Consider the following 21,897-nt stretch of genomic DNA (forward strand, 5'->3'; position numbering starts at 1 on the left):
CTCAATGATATCATCTCTTTATTTTTATAAATATCTTTTGTTTTGACTTAAAACTAAACGATTTAATGAGAACTTCTGTAGTTCTCGAAACTTCTTGTGTTTACAGTATTAAACCCAAAAGTTCTTACATGAGTATTTTGTTTTTTTAGTAAAGTATGTATGTACATATATACACATACTTTACTTACTTAACTAGTGAAAAAAAATCGTTGCACTGTTTTCTCAATAAGAAATTGCTTCATATTTTCATCAAACTTTAATAAAAAGAAGAATTTTCCACCGAAAGAAAAACGTGAAAACATCATATACTCGTAAATGATTTGTACCTACTTTACAAAATTTCATTGTTGGCCAAAAAAACAAGACTTTTCAATCTCGTGTTGATTTTTCAGTCGCCAAAAATCGGCAAGCTTCCGGGGTAATTTATTTCTATTATTATCACGACTGTGGTGATAATAAAGATCTGATTTACACTCTCATTCCAATTGATTCATTTTATCCGACCAAATTTACACAGGAATATGATCGTTCTAGAGAATGAATCGTTTTTCATATTTAATCGTGTATTTCGAGAATTTTTTTCAAAATGTTCATTTCAAAAATGTATCCAAAGTAACTTCTTTTTCTTTTTCTTCAACTCCTCACCCACGCTTGATGGTGCATAGGGCACTGCATCATATAAACGCAGTGTTATCTTGATCGTTAACACATGAATGGAAGCTGATCAGCCCTCCGTTTCAGGTACCTTCTTCATACCCTTATCCACACCCGATGGTGCATTAGACACTGCATCATATTAACGTTGTATTATCTTTATCGTTAACATTTAATGGAAGGTGATCAGCTCTCCGTTTCAGTTATCTGTCTAGGGTAATATTGAATAAATATTAGAGTGAAAAAAATCACTTTTATTTATTTGAACCCTCCTGGGAATCCTCGAACGGTAGCCGAGCGTGCTGACTTTAACACTACAGAGTTACATAGTAATTTCACTAAAAGATTTAAAAAAAAACTAGTAGAAGGATTAGAATATTTTTATTTAGATCAAATAACAAATAGATAAGAAATTTTACTATATTTTTATACGACAAAATAAAAATATTTTACTTTTTTACATCTCACTAAATTGACTTATTTAGTGTGTTTGTATTTTATTTCATACAAATTTTAGTTAATTGCGGTGATAGAAAATCGTGATTTCACAGGAACATTTTTGCTAAGAATGCCACTAGAAATATTGTAAGCCCTGCTGTTACAGCAGATGCAGATGACTTCAGAACCAAAGATTCGAATGGGTGCAATTCCACACTCTTGGATGGAACTTCAGACCTGAATCAAATAATACATAGGCATTTATTATTAATAAAACAATATTTTAACGGTAAAACAAATTTATGAGACGAATGCAATAGGAAAAAGGAGCAGAGGAAGACCGAGAAAAACATAGCACGATTAGGTATGCCAAATACTTGAAAGTGGTCAGGTTATAATAATCGGCGGGTATGTTTGAGGAGATGCATGAACGTGGAAGAGGCGAAGAATTTTTGCAAAGATAGAGTGGTGTGGCGTTCTATTCTCTCTGCCTACACCCGCGGGGAAGCGTGATGGTTAGTTAGTTAGTTAGTCAAAACAATATGTTTTCGAATACAATTAAAATAATTATTTACGATTTTTTGGAGTATGTTCAAATCCTTGTTGTGAACAAGGATTTGGACGCACCCAAAATGTTATACAAAATGTAACTATTAAAATTATTAAAAATTTAAAAACTTGTTTTCAGGCATCTCCCAGTATGTTGAATAATTAGATAAAGATCTTTTATACATTTTAAAGGGTCTCTCCTGAATAAAACTTACAAATCATATACATAAATATATATATATATATATATATATATATATATATATATATATATATGTATATATATATATATATATATATATATATATATATATATATATATATATATATATATATATATATATATATATATATATATATGTATATATACATATGTATATAAATATATATGTATGTGTGTGTGTGTGTGTCCGTGTGTGTGAGTGAGTGTGTGTTTGTATTTGTTTGCGTGTGTAGAATCATGGGTAGAATGGTGAATATTACATGCATATAAAGTGATCACTTAAACGTAAGTCGTAAGCCCCGAAAATACCGAGAATTCCAAATTCCTCTCATCTTTGTTGAAGTGTAAAGTGTGAAATAATAACGATCTGAATTTCCAACAACAAGAAAAAAAAATCGAAGGAATTATTTTGGACCAAACTTGTTCAATCTTGAGTCTATCAAAATAGTGTGCTCAAGATTCTTTGTTTATTCTGCGTAGCTTATTTTTAGATGAATATGCCCTAATATCGCAATGCATATGGACCATTTTTATAGGTCTCTCGCTTGATATAATTCATTTAAAAAAATAGTCAAAATTTTAACTTACTCGATGGGTTTCGTCGATTGAATACTTGTTTCAACAACAACAAGGTCTTCTGCTAATCCACTGAATGCGTTATTTAGGTTGATTGTGTGATTGTTTCCACCAAGATTGATCACCACGACATATGAATCCAAATCATCTATTGATCTAAATAATAATAAAAATAAAAATATTTTATTAAATTATAAGCAATGAAAATTATTTCAACATTTTGAGTGTGTCCAAATACTTGTTCACAAAATCTGGATTATCTCCAATTACAGGAGTTATTTTCATATTATTTTTTGACATCTCATCAATAATATGAAAATAACTCCTGTAATTGGAGATAATCCAGATTTTGTGAACAAGTATTTGGACACACTCAAAATGTTGTAAATAAATTATCTGGTCAAATTATAAGCTTAATAATAAAAATGAAAATGGTATTTTCTGGCGTTTCTCATGTGTGTGATTATAATCCGGGATTCGGATCTCACATACTAATATAAGAGTTTCTGCTTAATAAAAAGCTTCTTTACATCTCACCAATAGATGTCTCTAGTGAAGTTTTAGTGATTCATGAACAAGGTTTCTAAATTGGTTCATATATATAGAACTTCCAAGAATTTGAGTAGTGTGGTTGTCAATAATGGGTAGAATTGGTGAATGTTACACGTGTGTAAAGTGATCACTCAAACCAGCCTATGACGGTCGTAAGCCCCGTAAATGCCCAGACTTCCATATTCTTCTTCATCTTTGATGAGATGTCAAAAAATAATATGAAAATTATTTTATTTTAAAATCAGGTCTTTCTTAAAAGTACCTACTAACATTAATGTTTTTATATATTGATCTATTGAAAGCTGTCCTACCACACTGTCCAGATCTGATACAGAAGCATCTAGGCTTCTTGATAGACCTACTCTTGCAAAGCAATTTTTTTAAACTATGTTGAGAAATTTATTGAAAATATGAAACAAAATTAAATTGTATCCCGATTTTACTGTAAATTTAAAATTAAAAGTTTTTAATATCCCTGTCACTGCCAATCAAAATAAATACATTATTAGATTAAAACCAATATTTTTAGCTTTTCCACTTTTTTATTTGACCAGCGACCGGGTTTCGTCGTTACCGACATCATCAGACCAGTCTGATGATGTCGGTAACGACGAAACCCGGTCGCTGGTCAAATAAAAAAGTGGAAAAGCTAAAAATATTGGTTTTAATCTAATAATAAATTAAAAATGCAATTCCATCACGAAGTGTCAGTGGATAATATAAATCTATTAAAATAAATACAAGTTTGTAAATACACCACCCAATTTTCTAGAAGTACCCGGTGTAGGCTTAGTTGATTAGTATTTAGTTCATTTAGTCAGCTAGATCCAATTCCGACCCGACGTTGGCTGTCAGACGCCTACAATCCCGACCAGCGCAGCATACACGGAACAGTGCAAAGATATATTGATCTAAGAATCTTAAAAAAAAAAACGGCTGACGCCGTGGCGTAGTTGGGTAGACGCTTGACTACGAAATTGGCGTCGCGGGTTCGATTTCCGCCAATTGCAAAGTAAAATCAGGAATGATTTATTTTCAATTGGTTTGTGATGCATTTGTCACATTAACCTTCCCAATCTTTACTATCCTACCTGCAGATAAGCATCTAAAAGTAGGGGCTTTGCAGGTCATTCCCTTTTTTGAAATCTTCTGCCACTTTTATTGAAAGACATGAGTTAGAATTTCATAAATAAAGTCTAGGGAAAAGGTATGAACCGTTTCTTCACTTCTTACTACTTCTACAAGGGAAAATGCGTAGTAGCAGTAGATAAAAAATATTGTTGAAAATACAAAATACTGGATGCATAATACAGTACAAAACTAGCAAGCCAACCTGATAAATAAATCAAAGGCAATAGCCGTTTTCATCTGAATATTCTATTTCGATGACCTCTGGCGCTTATAAAATCGGTTTGTAGAATTTCAATTGTTTTTGTATTTTTTTAAAGAAATTATTGATGAACGGTTTCGTGCACAACAGCGGTTCCTAACCTGTGGTACGCGCACCACCGGTGGTACACAAGAGGATAGTTAGTAATACGCGAAAAATAATCAGTAATGGTGGACAAGAAAGTTTTGAAAAAATTAGGCACAAGAATATAATTTAAACTTTTGTATTTTTCCTAATTTAATTTCAAACACACATATTTTCTATTAATTTTCGGAAAAAGTTGCCAGCGGCGCATTTCATTTTGTAAACAAATAATTTTATTTAATTCCATTTTTTTTTCATAAAAAAGAGTTTTTATAAAAATACTTATTTAAATGTCCTGGTTTTGAATTTCGACAAGGAATAAGCTTTGCCACTATTCATTAACAATCTAAAAAAATCATTGTGATAAGTAAGGTTTAAACTTCTCATTTTTATAAGAAAAAATAAAGCTTTATTATTTTTTTCAAACAGAAATAAATTGAGTTTTAGTAAATATAGTAACCCTATATATAAGTTATAATGCAAAAAGAATAACAAATTTCTCGAAATACAATCATAATTGCAAAGTGGTTCAATTAAGCGTGATGTACTACCAAGTGGTACGCGAGACAAAAATGGTTGGGTAAAGCTGGTATACAATTATTTTTTTTCATAGATACAATTTTTTTAAATCATTTTTTTAATTACATGCATTACGGCGCTGCCTGTGTTGAGCTAAAATACTAACATGTTAATACATTTTTTTATTTACTTGATTTTATACATTACATACAATAGATACAATAACAATTTACAGTAAAAAGGTTTTGCAATAAAATAATTACACTTGGACTTTAATTAATTCTCTTTTCACCTTGTTCCTACCAACGAGAAACAACCATCGACGGACACTGTTCTTTAATAATAATGTAAAAGATTCATTTATCACATACCTGTAGAAAGCGAGAACATCAGGATTAATGGCCTTAGACTCTATGCCTCCGTGTGTGAATGCGGGTAATGATCGAATCTTAACCAAATTTTGGTATATTTTATAATGGCTTCTTGCAGCCTCCTTTTGATTCTTCAAATTAAGGTTTTCATAATTTTCGTTAACCGGAAGCCATGTTGTCGTATTTGTTGAAAACCCTTTGAATAAAATGTGTGTTGTAGTAAATTCTAATCATTGCTTTTTCATCTTGTAATATTCTATGGGTCGTTGTATTTCTTTTATCATTAATTTAAATACAATAGAACCTCTCATAACGAGCAAAATTCGTTCCAGAATCTTACTCGTTGAGCGAACATTTTTTTTACTGGCGCGGAAATCCTGGCTCACAAAAAAATGTCGTGAAATAGGGACCGGCCTTTTACGCGAAATGTCGCTCGTTAAGGGAGCAACATTTTCATATTTTTTTTGCTCGTTATACAAATTACTCCTTAAGAGATGTTTGCCCGTATTTTATAGTTGGAAACCATTTTTAGGTTCAGAGTTGATTTTAAAGGGACCCAATGGTGCATAGGGCACTGCATCATATAAACACATTGTTACCTTGATTGTAAACACATGAAGGAAAGGTGTTCAGTCTTCCGCTTCAGGTACCAGTACAGGGTAATATTGAATGAATATTAGAGTGAAAAAATCACTTATATTTATTTAACCCCCCTGGGATTCGAACCCGGGACCTCCAGAACGGTAGCCAAGCTAGCCAACGGTGCTTACCATTATACTACAGAGGCGGACACTCTTTGTCTGTTACAGCCACGGTAATTACTTTCATAACAAAAACGCCGGGTTTTATTTTTTATTCCTTCATAGATGGCCTCTTAACGCGTGTTTGACCTCTCTCTTACCTTTTCATGTATTTATACAAGAGTTCATGTAACACGATAATTACCTGCGCTAGTGGCATTTTCCCACTGGAATGGGGTCCTAGCCGGATCCCTGGAAGACTTCCAGTAATTGATTGGGTCATGAGTGTTGCATGCCTGAGGATCTTGTGTGTCTTCCCATGAAATAAATGTATTCACCATACCAATTTCTTCTCCCTTAATAAAATCAAACAACATAAATACGTTATTTATCGATTTGGCATCAACTTTGTGGAATGATATGTTGCTTTTTTGAAATAAACACTTTTATTAGACCACAAAGTGAATTTTATTTCACATGACTAGTTTCAAAAACTAAAGTTGTTTTTATGGACACGTGATCACAAAAACTTATTTTTTTATCAAATGATTTTTTTATGATCACCTATCGATGAAAACATTTGTAGTTTTTTAAACTAGTCGTGTGAAATAAAACTCAGTTTGTGGTCTAAAACATGTGATAACTTTTTCATCATTAAAATATATATATATATATATATATATATATATATATATATATATATATATATATATATATATATATATATATATATATATATATATATATATATATATATATATATATATATGTATATATATATATATATATATATTGGGTTGATGCAAAAGTTTTGACCGTTTTTTACATATATTTTTTTTTTTTTAAATTTTCTTGTGTATTATTTATTTTATAAATTATATAATTTCCATCAGTTCTTATAACCTTCTTCCATCTTTCTATCAACTTATTAATACCAGTAGTATAAAATTCCGCGGATTTTAATGCGAAAAATGAAGTAAGGGATGTTTTTACTTGCTCTATTGAATAATTTTTTTCATCATTATAATTTTTTCGCAGTGATCGGAATAAATAAAAATCAGAAAGAGCAAGATCTGGAAAATACAGTGGATACTTGATAACATCCCAATTTAATTCATTTAGCTTGTGTTAGGTCATCATAGCCACATGTGGTCGCGCGTTGTCGTGATGAAACACTGCCCCTTTTCTGTTTACCAATTCTGGTCTATCCTTTTGAAGGACCATGTTCAATTTGGATAATTGCTGACAATATCGTTCTGTTGTACTTGTCTTATAGTGTTCCAAGAGTTTAAAATACACAATACCCTTATTATTCCACCAAACACAAAGTATAACTTTTTTTTATGGATTTCGGCCTTCGAAGTTGTTAATGGGGCTTGTCCAGGTATAGTCCAATGTCTTTTTCTTGTCGCGTTATTGTACACGACCCATTTCTCATCTCCCGTCACCAAACGATGCAAAAAAGGTTCATGTTTTTGTCTCGCACTCAAAGCAACGCGCGTTGAAACACGATCCAATAAATTGGTAGCCGACAATTGCTGAGGTATCCAAACGTCGTACCGCGAAACCATTTCCATACGCTTCAAATGTCTTAATGCGATTGTTTGGTTGACTCCCATCATTGACACAATCTCCCTGTTGGTTAGACGTGGATTGGTGTCAATTATGACTTTTAATTCGTCGTCATCAGACTTCAATGGCCGCCCGGTACGTGGTTTATCAATGAGTGAAAAATCTCCAGATCGGAATTTTGCAAACCATCTTCGTACCTGTCGAACTTTGATGACATCTGCTCCATACACTTCACAAATGTTTTTGGTTGCCACACTCGCGGTATTGTGTTTACGGAATTCATAAAGTAAACAATACGTAAATGCACTTTATCGAACGACATTTTGAAAAAATACAAGGGGTTATTACTACTCTGGCCAGGCCAAAACTGAATAGAAAGTAGAGGGAAAGCATCCTTTATACAATGGAATCATAAAAAAAGAAGATACTATTCATAATTTATGAAAAAAAATTTTTTACCTGGGATCATAAAAAACGGTCATTACTTTTGCATCAACCCAATATATATATATATATATATATATATATATATATATATATATATATATATATATATATATATATATATATATATATATATATATATATATATATATATATATATATATATATATATATATATATATATATATATATATATATATATATATATATATATATATATATATATATGTATATATATATATATATAACTTTACCTTGATCATTGGAACTAATTACAGAATAAAACTAAATTACAATTTATCATATTACTTGAATAGAAAATTAAATGTGTTTAAAGGATTATTCTAGTACGTAGTACGTAAAGTAATTTGGGAAATAATCTAACATTTATTTCATGAAAGTTTTGTCAACTCAAAGGCTTAGTTGACGAAACTTTCAACTTAGGCTTCTAAAAATATGAAATGAATGATTGAAGAATACGAAAATATATATTTTTACTAAAAAAATGACTTACATTGTACGTTACAGCTACTCCAGGAAGTAAAAGGACCAGCATATTAAGTCCATCAATTCTTTCGGTGCCATAACGTGTTGCAACTCTCCATTGATCGTGGTTGCCGATCTAAAAGCGGAAAAAAAGATATGTGGAGGTCCTCACCAATATTGCACAAAAATCCTTTAAAAGCAAATCGGTTCTGTTTACTGTATTCTATCGAAATCTTAACTAAAGGTGCGGCAAAACATGACCAATCCTGAACCAATATGAAATCATTAAATCGCACCAAAACGTAACGATTTTACAAGCTAGAATTCCTAATTATTTAACCATCCACTCCCGGTTATATGTATTTACTACAACTCGACTTTTCAAATGAGAATATCAATATAAAATATAATAAATTAGATTCAATAGACTTAGTTGATAGTGGCGCCATCAGTTGAGAAATTTGTACGGTATATAAAGCTACCTCCAATTACACATGTGGAAAGAATCCAAGACCATTGCAAGTTTAAAGATGTAAAAAATTAACGCAATATGGAAGTTCAATAATGGGCAAAATACTGAACGTTACGCAAGTCTATAAAGTGGTCACTTAGCTGGCCAATCGACAAGTCTTACGCCTAGGTATGCTCAGACTTCATCTTCTTTCATATAAAATCAATAGATGGTGCATCTCAATTTGAGACGCCTTTAATTCTTACACTACTGAGAAAAATGCATTTGGTCAACAATGAAAAGGTTACGGGAATAAAATTGCTCATTATTTCAATTAAAATGCAATTTGCTTCTGTTTCTTTTTCCAATTCACTTTAAAAGTTTTAAACCTTGATCTTAAAGGTCATAATATTATTATTTATTTCTAAAGTAGATAGTTATGACTAATGAGTTGTTCCTAGATCACAGTCGATCTATTGGTCCGATGGCGACATAAAAGCAATATCTTTAGATGAGCAAACGATAATTGATATTATATCTTATCAATTTTTTATCCTTTTACCTAATTTGAGATCAAATAAATGATGTCGTATTGGAAACAAATATGATATAATTGCAACATTTTGAGTGTGTCCAAATACTTGTTCACATACGTGAACAATACGTGGTCCTCAGCCCCGTAAATGCCCAGACTTCCATTTTTTTCCTCATCTTTGATGAGATGTTAAGAAATAATATGATATAATAGTATTCATACATATGAATTTTGAAAGTAAGAATAATAATTATTTGTTGATTTGGCATTTCCTCAGTAGAATAACGTGATGATTTAAATAATCATATAAAAATAGTTGGATTAATAGACAAATTTTGAGTTTATTAATTTTAATATGTCTTGTCAACAAGACATTACAACTAACAAAAGTGGTAATTTCATCCTTTATGACGCACATTATGATAGTTAAAGTATAAGCATAGATTTGGTTCAATCCTATTTTAAATTACTCATACCGCATCAAAAAAACCTTAATAAAGTTTATATACTTTTTTTTATTTCTCTTATAAAGACATATTTCTCCTATACTCTAGCTGCAGTAAACCTCGATATAGTGAACCTCTATAAATGACCAGACTTCCATTTTCTTATTTATCTGTGTTGAGATATATATTTTCTTAAATAACTCCTTGATAGAGATATTTTATGAGACAAATTATTGACTATTCGCCAGATAACGATGTTATACTATGTTTATTTTACGCATTTTTTTAATCTTGAAGAATCCTGGATTGCCGAAAGACAGAGCGTCGATATCAAACAGCAATATCACTTCATGACGAGTGTCTGAAGATAATAAGATGATTTTGGTTTGTGTTTTGTATTGTTTTTTTATATTTTTAATTAATGTTTTCCTTAGTAAATACCACTATTTGTTACCAATAGTGGTATTTACTAAGTAAAGAATAGATTTTACCACAAAGTGACTGCCGAATCAATCAATAAAAAAAATTGCTTTCATATTTGATTGGGGGTTTTTATTGTTTGTTTGCATGTGTTTTATATATAACAATGCTCATATTTTTAAAAAAGGTTGATTTATTTAAAACTTATTTTATATAACAGACTTTCAGCTTTAACGGATACCCCTCTCCCCAATTAGTCCTCTATATCGAGGTTTTACTGTACTAACTTTTTCAACTATAAGATTAACGAGTTGCCAAGCGTGTTGGCTGGATAATTTACTGTTGGCATTGCGAAGGCGTGCACCAGCAAAAATAAGCTCACACAAAAATACGCTATTAACCTCTATTAAGCTGAGATACTTACCACCCAGTTGGGAGTTTTTCCTTTCGGCATATTATCCATCCAATTATCGATTATTTTCTTAAAATCAGACGCAGTGGAATTCTCATCGGCATTGCTTATAAGTCCAAAATTAAATGGAAAATTAGATCCATCACTGGTTCCATTACCATAGTAGAGCATTGTATTATTGATATCTGTGTAAGCTTCAGTCATTATGATTCTGTAAAAAAAAATATTTATTCACTTGTTTCCAAGAGATTCCTAATTTATGATAAAGTAATCAAGATAAACATATATCTATTAAAAAAATCAATGAATAATAATTTTATCGTGGTAATTTTTTCCGCTTTAACTTAATATATTTATCGTTTTAAGGTATGATCACGATCACGATAGCAAATTTTATCGAAAGTGATTAGGATCACATTTAATTAATATTTTAATAAACTTTTTTATTTATAATATATGTACATCTCAAAAAAATCTTCTAAATATGTGGAAAATTACATTTTGATTATATGTTTATTGTAATACGAATCAAATTATCGTAATTAACCGAAAAACAATTCACGATTCTAGCTGCACAGCAGAGTGCCCTAGGCATCATTGTGTGTAGATAAATTGTTATACATAAAAGAGACAACGAAATTTACATAATAAATAATAATAGACTTATTTTATGTCTCTTTCGTTTTTTTTTTATTTAATTTAAGCAACGAAAGTAGTGAACAACTAGAAAATTTCATAATGAACAAATTTTAGAAGAAGCCATTTATTTTTAACTATAGTATAATTTAAACAGATGTTGATAAGAGTATGCAAAAATATTGTTTTTTTTTATCATATATAAGTAGCCAAATCGAAGATAAATACAATGTTCGGTTAAGAGAAAATATTAAAAATTAAACAGTACCGATATAATGTGACCGTTTTATACAGCAAAAAAAGATAGCAAACCTAATAAATGCCTAGACATTCATATTTCTTCTAAATAAAACTTATTTTTTCTTTTAAGGTAATATATATGTTAAATATATTTTGCACGTGCCTACTTTCTCCAAGAGTGTCCTGTGGTATTTTAAAATCATTTCAAACATGAGATTTTTTTATTATTCTTAAATATAAAGAACAACATTTTGAGTATGTTCAAACACTTTTTCGCAAATCTGATTTGTGAACAAGTATTTGGGCACACTCAAAATGTTGTAAATAAATAAACTGTTCAAATTATAAACAAAAATAATGAAATGAAAGTAATCTTTTCTGGCGTTTCTCATGTATGTGATTACAATCCAGAATTCGGAACTCACATACAAATAAAAGAGTTTCTGCTCAATAAAAGGCTTCTTTAATTTCACCAATAGATGTCTCTAGTAAAATTCTAGTGATTCAAGTATAATGTTTCGAAATCGAATAATATATATAGAACTTCCAAGAATTTGAGTAGTAGGTATGGTTGTGAATCATGGGTAGAATTGGTGAATTTTACACGTGTTTAAAGTGGTCACTTAAATCAGCCTATGACGGTCGGAAGCCCGGTAAATGCGCAGACTTTCATATTCTTCTGCATCTATGTTGAGATGTCATAAAAAAAATGTAAAGTAGTTTTGTTTTTCAAATACCTAGAAAAGTTGTCAGACGTATAGTTGTTTAATAACTGTCTCCATTCGTACACCATCCAGTGAGTCTCAGGCAGGTCCTTTGTGTAGATATGATCGACGTAGCCGTAATCTTCGGGATCAGGGTTGCCTGTCAATGGCTCATCAGGATACGTTCCGTTGAAGTCCTTCTTATCAACCTCAAACTGGTGGTTGATGGCGTCAATTCTAAAGCCTCCGATTCCTTTGTCGAGCCAGAATCTCAGCACATCCTAGAATATGAATTATTCAAAGCGTTCGACCCTCATTTTGTGCCAATTCACGCAGTTACCAACAAATCGCTATCGTACCGCTTTTCTAGGCTCAATTTACAGATAGATCTAAGCTTCGTTTCCCTTAAGAGACGTTTTGTTTATTGTAAGAAGATGTAAATATATATGATATTAAATTAAATGTAAATATTAGTTTGTTTTAAATAATATATAAGCTTACTTAAAATATAATTAAGATAATTAAAAATATATTGATTAATCCTTTTTTATGTACATATTTTTGTTTCGACCGTATCTTTATACATTTATATTATTTATACTATTCTTATATTGTTAACTCATCCATTCACAAGAATTTCGCCCAAAAATGCTTTACTTCATTTAAATTCAATATTGAATTAAAATAAAAGATTTCGAGTGATGGAAATCTTTATTTGGACCTCTACAATTTATTTTGTTAAGAAGAAAAGGCGATATCCGTCAAGTGGCTGCCGCCAGTCTTGATACGCATTTGTGCCTGTTTTATCAATATTTTTATACTGTATATGATTGACGTGCGACCCCATTGGCAAAAATTATAGCATCTTTCGATAGGGTGGTTAGTTTTGAGCCGATGTGTATATTTTTTTTCAACATACCTTCATTCCTTCGACGACATCGGGGTTCCTATAATTAAGGTCGGGTTGTTGTACAGCAAACTGATGCAAATAATACTGTCCCCTCTCTTGATTATACTCCCAAGCAGATCCTCGAAACACGCTTACCTTTAAATGAGAAAATGTCCTTATTAACCATGAAAACATTTCACGTTACTATCTACAAAACATGAAGGCTACGTGTGTGTTAACCGGAGTAAAAAAGGGTGTTTTTTAGAGGTTTGGCTTGAAGACAAGCGCTGTAGCGTAGTTGGGTAGACGCTCGACTGTGAAACTGGCGTCGTGGGTTTGATTCCCGCCAAGTGCGAAATAAATTCAAGAAAGATTTATTTTCAATAGGTCTGAGTATTTGTGATGTATTTTTACATTTACCTTCCCTTTTCTTACTATCCTACCTCCAGACAAGCCTCTAATAAAGGCTATGTGGGTTGTTCCTTTTTAAAAATAAATAAACTGACAACATTGTTTTTACGGACTGTCAATTTGACAGTTGAGAGTTGATTTGTAGTCAGTGCGTTTCGCCATTTCACTATGAATAGACTGAATATATAATATGCGCGTCGTAAGTTCAATGAATGGGCCGAAAACAATATTCAGCGTGATCCTTTTTTTCAACGCAAAATTGTGTTCACCGATGAGGCACATTTTTGGTTAAATGGCTAAGTCAATAAGCAGAATTTCCAAATTCGGAGTGAAGAAAACCCAGAAACCTTTGTCAAAACGCCCTTACATCCATTAAAAGTCTTAAAGTTACTTTTTGGTGTGCTTTATGGGCAGGTGGAATCATTGACCCCTATATTTTTAAATACGATGCCGGCCAGAATGTTACGGTCAATGGAGAGTGCCACAGAACCATGATTACTGACTTCTTCGTACCTCAGTTGAATGGCATTGATATTGACAGCTGTAGTTTCAACAATATGGCGCAACATACCACACGGCTAGTGCCACCTTCAATTTATTGCGGAAATTTAAATTTGTATATCTCTAAAAAAATACCATATATTATAACATACCCAATTATTAGGAGGGAAATGCTCAGTATGATTTTCATTCCAAATTGGATCCTCCCAGATATACCAGTCAGTTTTGTTGTTTCTTTTTGCCGCTGAATCCTTGAACCATTGACACTGGTCACTGGAATGATTGGGAACGAAATCCATAATGATCTTGATGCCTGTAAATATTTTTATTAAGTCTTCTTTCAGCAATATTTCATTTTTACAAACGAAGCGTTTGTGCATTTAAATTGTTTGCACTGTTTGAATTTGTGTCCTTTTAACTTTATTAAACAAACATACATATTGCTTTAAAATAAAAATACTGGTATCAGAGGATAATGTGCAACGATACTCTAAATTCCATTCGTTATAATCGTACTTCTATTCATGCATACTCATTGATTGCGCAATCTTTTGATATGACGTCACCTAAATGCTTGTTTATCACATTGAAACTAAGATATTTATTTTTAAATCTAATAAATTTGTTTGAAGCAAATGTTTTCAATATAAAAAGCGTTAAAATTACTGTACATTATTATTAAGTGACAGTACACATTATATAAAAGTAAAATACTAGTGATATTTTACTGAAACACATTTCAGTTACAGTGCACATATTAGTGATAGCACACATATTAGTTTAAATTATTAGTGCGCCTCCATAGTGTAGTGTTTATTACATTTGGCCACTATGCTAGAGGACCCGGGTTCAATTCTCGGGGGGTCCAAAATAAATGTTATTGTTTTTTTCACTAATATTACCCAGGACTGGTACTTTAAGTGCAGGACTGATCACCTTGCCATTTTCAAATAAATGATCAAACTAATATTGCAACAATTTGATGCAGTGCCTTTGATATACCATTGTGTTAAGATAAGAGTCACTTGAGTTAATACGTGAAAATGCTCTACAAAAAAATCCTTGTTTATTGTTCCTAAACAATCTTTGAGAGAAAACATAAAAAACGAACGACAAATACGAAACCGAATTTAATATTTTGATTTATTTGAGCATCGAATATTTTTATTGTTTGTCGTTTTTCATTCACCGTATTCATATCAATCTCTTTGTAACATTCATACGACCAAGTCAAGACATACTCGAAACCCTTTTTCAATCATCAAAAAACTATTCTACTGTTTCTTATCAAGACTGCGTTAAAAAACCATATATTTCCTTTTGTGTTTCATTTAGCAATTCTCAATTCATTCAAGCGTAAGCGTTCAGATTAATCTAAGCATTGTTTTGAAATAGTGTATAAGACAGTAAAATTAACGAATAAATAAATGACATTCGTTTGATAATGCCATAACTAGGCGAAACAATTGTCACATTATTATTTTTTGTGTTTTTGTTAATAAAATACAACTTAGTAGACTCAAAAAATCTGTGTTTGATTTAAAATGATTAACATTTATTGAAATGGAGTTCTACAAATTAAACGCCAAATCAATGAATAAATAATAAATTAGGAGTTTGTGAATGTCCTACCCAGCGATTTCGCTTTTTCTAGTAGATTTTCGAAGTCAGTCATGTTGCCAAAGATGGGGTCAATATCATAAAAATCTTCAATATCGTATCCAAAATCTTTCATGGGTGATTTTAAAATTGGCGATAACCACGTAGCACCGACTCCTGCATCCTTCAGGTGATCTAATTTACTTATGATTCCTGAAAGAAAGTATAAATGAGAATTATTTATGTTAATGGAAAAAAATGTATATATGTATATATATATATATATATATATATATATATATTTATATATATATATATATATATATATATATATATATATATATACATATATATATATATATATATATATATATATATATATATATATATATATATATATATATATATATATATATATATATATATATATATAAATATATTTATATACACATATATATATATATATATATATATATATATATATATATGTGTGTATATATAAAAACTAACTAACTACCTAACCATCACGCCGCTTCCCCGCAGGGGTAGGCAGAGTAATAGAGCGCCACACCATATATGACCACATACGGATACACTCAGAAAGATGAAGAAGAAGAAAAAAATTGATAGGTGTTCGAATAGTGATATAAGAAGAAAATTCTAGGCTGATAAAACAAATTCATGATACAAATGTGGTTTGTAATAAAAACAGGGGAAGACCAAGAAAAACTTAGCATGATAAAGTATTTAAAATACTTGAAATTGGTTAGGTCAAGAGTCGGAATAATTGGCGGGTAAATTATGTGGTTTGTACACCTGTTTATTATTACAAAAAATTATTTGTCAATTGCAAAATTTAATAACGTAAGTCGAGATAATTTTCCTATGCAAATCTTTCACGGTAGGTACTTAAATTTGAATAAACTTTTAAAAAACGCTAATGCGTCGTTGTACATCGTTTGTTTCTTTGAACGTCGTTAGCGGAAATAATAATGTATGTACAATTATTTATTATTACAAGTACATTGTACAAGTACAAACGAATGTATTATAAGATAAAATCTATGCACGTTACTAAACCATTTACTACGTGGTACATAATGCTTCAATTCTTCGAGTAGAAGTACTTGAAAACTGATTTAACTTATCTAGTATCATTATAAATCTTCCTTTATTTTAAATGACTTCTTTAAATTAAAGTAAAGTCTTATCGTAACAAACAAGTACGTTTAAAATGATCCTTGGTCGTGGTGTATATGTATGACTACAAACATACATACGTATAGTATATACATATCGATTTTCTCATTGATTAACTTATACATGTGGTATATATCAATTGACCAGCATTAAAAGTAACACTCTCCTTATCATTCATCGTTCACTTTGTGTAATACCACTTTTCTAAGTGGTATAACATAAAGTGAACGATGAATGATAAGAAGAATGTTATATCACCATACTACAATGTTAACAGTGCATAATTTAATATATGAACAAAAAAAGTTTTAAAATTTTCAACACAAATTTTAAAGCTTTCAGATCATTAATGTATATTACATTTACACGCAAAAAGTTTTCATACAAACACATATATTTACTATTTTTAAATATTTAATGCTTTATTTTCAGTAGAAGAAAAACATTTAATAGTGCTGTTTTTTTTCTTTGTAAAATTACTTGAGGCTGTAACAATAAAAAATGGTATCTCAAAATTTAAGGAAAGGATTTTTAGAGTACGGATTTTTAATTTAATAAAACTATAGTATTTGATATTATTGGTTTATAATCACTTGTCGATATTTCAATATCAGTTTAATGTGAAACATTCAGAAAATTTCAGAATTCCCTAAAAATGACAAAAAAATCAATACACGGAAGTTACCTTTGAGATCTCCTACGCCGTCGCCATCGCTGTCCATAAAAGACCTAGGATATATCTGGTAGAACACGGTTTTTTGCCACCATTCTAGTTCTCCAAGATCACGAGATTCCGTTGGGCCTAAGATAACTCCTGAGCACGAGTTCACTGCCAGGCATATGGCAAATAAAAGGAAAAATCCCGCCATCCCAGTAACCGCTAGAAAATAAGTATTCTACACTTTACACAATAGTATGTTCAACATCTACAATCTACACAAATACATAGTGCGTTATATGTAGAGTTCGTGAAGTGATGCCCAATCAACATATATACAATCAGTGGTATGCACAGAGTTTTTAATTAGGGTAGGTAGTAAGGGTTGGGTAAGGATATTGATAGCATTTCGCTCACTCCTTTCAAGAACGTCATAAATCAAAAAACTTGATTTTTCAGGAGAATGATTTAAAGATTTAAAAATATAACACAATGTATTAAAAATAAATATCAAGCCACTTATTAAACTTTTTACTGTGCAACAGATCTTTTTAGGTAAAACCTGAAGGTTTTTTCTCCATTTGAAAAATATTTAATTTATTTAAAAAAAATAATTAAACGATACATTTATTTCAAAATGCTAAAACAACATTTTCTGCCCTGTAGCGGGTAAATATTAAATTAAAAATATGGCTCTTTTGCTGAGATATAGTACATTTTCTGGACATTCCGAAAACATGCACAACTGAAAATTGACGATTTTTTATTTATGACGTTCTTTAAAGGAGTGAGCGATTTAGGCTTGCTGACAGACTTTTTCTTGCAAAGCAAATTGCGAAAATGTGAAACAAAGTTGTATCAGTTTACTGTGAATTTACATTTGAATGCTTTCAATATCCCTAGTTGGGTAAGAATAAGGCAAAGTAGGCAATGGTCGCGTTTTTATATGGAACGCGAGTATTCCAATGTTGGTATTGCTTTCCTTCCTTTATAGAATGCATGAATCTGTATACAATATTTTTATCGGGAAATAATTTTTACTAAAAGAAATATCTATGAAAATACTTCATTGCGATTCCTTTTCAGGTTTCTATGCAATTCTGGATAAAATGTATGTGGTACAAATCAGTTTTCCTTCAGCAATTTGCCGTTTTTTGGTAATTAATCAATGTCAAATTCATAATAACATACCAAATATCGAATGACTAATGTTATATATATATATATATATATATATATATATATATATATATATATATATATTTAATATAAAAATCGATAACGTTAAAAAGATAAATTATAGGTTTTTAATAGAAATATGAAAACAATGTAATTCACTATTTTTTATGTTTTGAATTATATCATCTGTAAATAACGAGTTAATGGTAATAAAAATAATGCGTTTTAAAAAACTAAGTTGCGATTTTCTATAAGTATATAAATGGTTGAAAAACGGTTGTTTTACATTTCTCATTAATTTAAATAAATAAATATGCCAAATAACATGAAATGAAACGTACATTTGATTGAATTTTATTTAATATCTTATAAATTAAACGCATATTTCCCGAAATAACCACTCAAACATCTTAGTTCTATCTAAAAATGAATAATTGTATAAATCTATTAAAATATCTTTTAAAAATTTAATCATTTTAACACTCAGTCAAAAAATACAATTTTAGGAGACAAAATACCCGTATTTTAGGGAAGCCAAATATTGTTTACTATACACATTTTTACAAATCATAAATCAAGTTCAAATATAATGCAAAAAATGGTTGACATACCGACTCACGCGTATTCTTCTGACTGATAAAACTTGGCCAGAGTTGCAATTTATAACCAAGCTACGATTATCTTTATCTACTACTTTATATGTCATCACAATTAGATTGAACGAAACTCCCTCAACGATTACTGTTGAGAAGCATATACATACTTCATTCTGCATGAAAGTGTAAAATACATTTATAAAATATATTTTATCCTATTTGAAAGATTTTGCATCATTTTATGAACATGAATCCGTATTCATAATACCTGCAAAGTATTGGTTATATTATTTTACAATATATGCGTGAATTAAAAAAAAAAATCAAGTGTTTTTTTAAGTTAACTTTATTTGATACTCGAAGTAGCAAATAAGTCAGAAGAAAGATTCTCTAAAGAAATATTTAACAATTAAAATATTATTCAAGAATATTATTCTGTCCGCCTCTGTAGTGTAATAGTCACCATGCTGGAGGTCCCGGGTTTGATTCCCATGGGAGGAGTCAGAAAAATAAATGATTTTCTATTCTTATATTTCCGCCTCCGTAGTGTAATGGTCAGCTCGCTCGGCTACCGTACTGGAGGTCCCGGGTTCGATTCCCAGGGAGGGTAGAAAAAATATAAGTGATTTTTTCACTGTAATATTTATTCAATATTACCCTGGACTGGTACCTGAAGCGGAGGGCTGATCACCTTTCCTTCATGTGTAAACGATCAAGATAACACTGCGTTTATATGACGCAGTGCCCTATGCACCATTAGGGTGCGGATAAGGTTTTTTTTAATTTTATTATATATATATAAATATATAAAAACGTACAATATGTTTGAGAGACCAACATTATTACTATACCTATGTTTGGGTTGCCTTATTCTTCATTTTAACACCGAAAACCAAAAAAGTTTGTTATTTTCGAACGGTTCCTTTGAAGGTTTTCAGAAATATTCAGGATCCAATTTCTTTTGCAGGCGGAAAAATATTTTTCATAACTTTTCTCAAATATATTTTTAGTTTTCTTCAGATTCATTCAGAAGTTTTCATTTTCATTATTTTTTTAACATTTTTGAATTTTCGAATAATGGTGACTATAATTTACGAATTTTTGTTCGCCTCCGTATTGTAATGGTCAGCACGCTCGGCTACCGTTTTGGAGGTCCCGGGTTCGATTCCCAGGGGGGTCAAATAAATAATGGTGTTTTTTTTTCACTGTAATATTTATTCAATATTACCCTGGACTGGTCCTGAAGCGGGGGGCTGATCACCTTTCCTTCATGTGTAAACGATCAAGATAACACTGCGTTTATATGATGCAGTGCCCTATGCACCATTGGGGTGCGGATAAGGGTTTGAATGAATTCTTATATTTATTCAATATTACCCTGGACTGGTGTCTAAAGCAGAGGGCTGATCACCTTTCCTTTATGTATTAACGATCAAGATAATACTGCGTTTAAATGATGGAGTGCCCTATGCACCATCGGGTGCTGCAAGGGTTTTAATGATAATAATTTTAATAAAATATTACAGTTCGCACCTTTACTAACTCATAAAAAAATTAAAATTAATATGTTTGCATGTGTACACTAAAAAGACTAAACATGTTGTCATATGATAGGAATAGGTCTAGTTACAATAAGTCGTTACAGGGCTAGCGACCAGACATTGGCTAGCTTAAGTGATTATTGTGTTAATAATAGCAATGTTTGAGGATTAACGATTATTGAAAATATCAATTTAAAAAAATATATATATTTGAAGCATGTATCCCTTAGCTACGAGGAACTTTGCAAAAAACGCATACCAAGTAGTCTGTTATTTAAAATCTAATATTAAGTACAAAAAAAAAAAATCAAAAAAATATGCATACATCCATAAGGATGTCATAAACAGCAGTGAAGGAAGGTACAGACATAAAAAGAATTTTTTATCCAGAAACATATAATAGTTTTTTTTTTTTTATAAATTCAGAAAATATGAAACAAACGCTTTTTGAGACATTGCACACTAACACTCACCGAAAAAAAAAAATAACAAAGGAGTGATGTGTACACATTAACTTAAGTATAAAATATCATAAATAACACTCAATTAATAATAATTACTTACATTTAGGTTAGCGGTAATTATCAAATATATTCATATGCATGTAAAAACTTTAGATAAAATTATCGTATTATGTTGACTTACTAGATAATGAAAAAAATCGCGATTTTATCTTAGATAATCGATTTTATCTTATTTTTAAAACGATGATATGTTTTGCAATTAACAAACATTAGAATTAGATAAATACAATATTTAGGAAAAAAGGGAAGCCCCTCGATTGGATATCATTATTATAAGTTTATATATATATATATATATATATATATATATATATATATATATAACTTATAATAATGATATCCAATATATATATATAT

At 30.4% G+C, this 21,897-nt stretch overlaps 2 protein-coding genes across 4 annotated transcripts in view; one reads left to right on the forward strand and one right to left on the reverse strand.

Annotated features, from left to right (window-relative positions):
* LOC148305716 (dual specificity calcium/calmodulin-dependent 3',5'-cyclic nucleotide phosphodiesterase 1A-like) overlaps positions 1-21,897 on the forward strand; it is a 356,882-nt gene that overhangs the window by 204,794 nt on the left and 130,191 nt on the right. The window lies entirely within an intron of this gene.
* Positions 1,190-17,917, reverse strand: LOC148305717 (maltase A1-like). Its single transcript, XM_088266289.1, has 11 exons — positions 17,728-17,917; positions 15,876-16,055; positions 14,396-14,556; positions 13,362-13,487; positions 12,476-12,723; positions 10,875-11,073; positions 8,627-8,734; positions 6,302-6,452; positions 5,357-5,552; positions 2,453-2,596; positions 1,190-1,329 (listed from the first exon to the last, which is right to left on the reverse strand). Exons 1-11 carry the CDS (start codon positions 17,909-17,911, stop codon positions 1,200-1,202), a joined length of 1,827 nt encoding a protein of 608 aa, XP_088122415.1. The 5' UTR covers positions 17,912-17,917; the 3' UTR covers positions 1,190-1,199.

Source organism: Brachycentrus maculatus, unplaced genomic scaffold (genome assembly GCF_059751285.1).
Source record: "Brachycentrus maculatus isolate JH-2025_06_01 unplaced genomic scaffold, ASM5975128v1 h1tg000263l, whole genome shotgun sequence".
Lineage (NCBI taxonomy): Eukaryota > Metazoa > Arthropoda > Insecta > Trichoptera > Brachycentridae > Brachycentrus > Brachycentrus maculatus.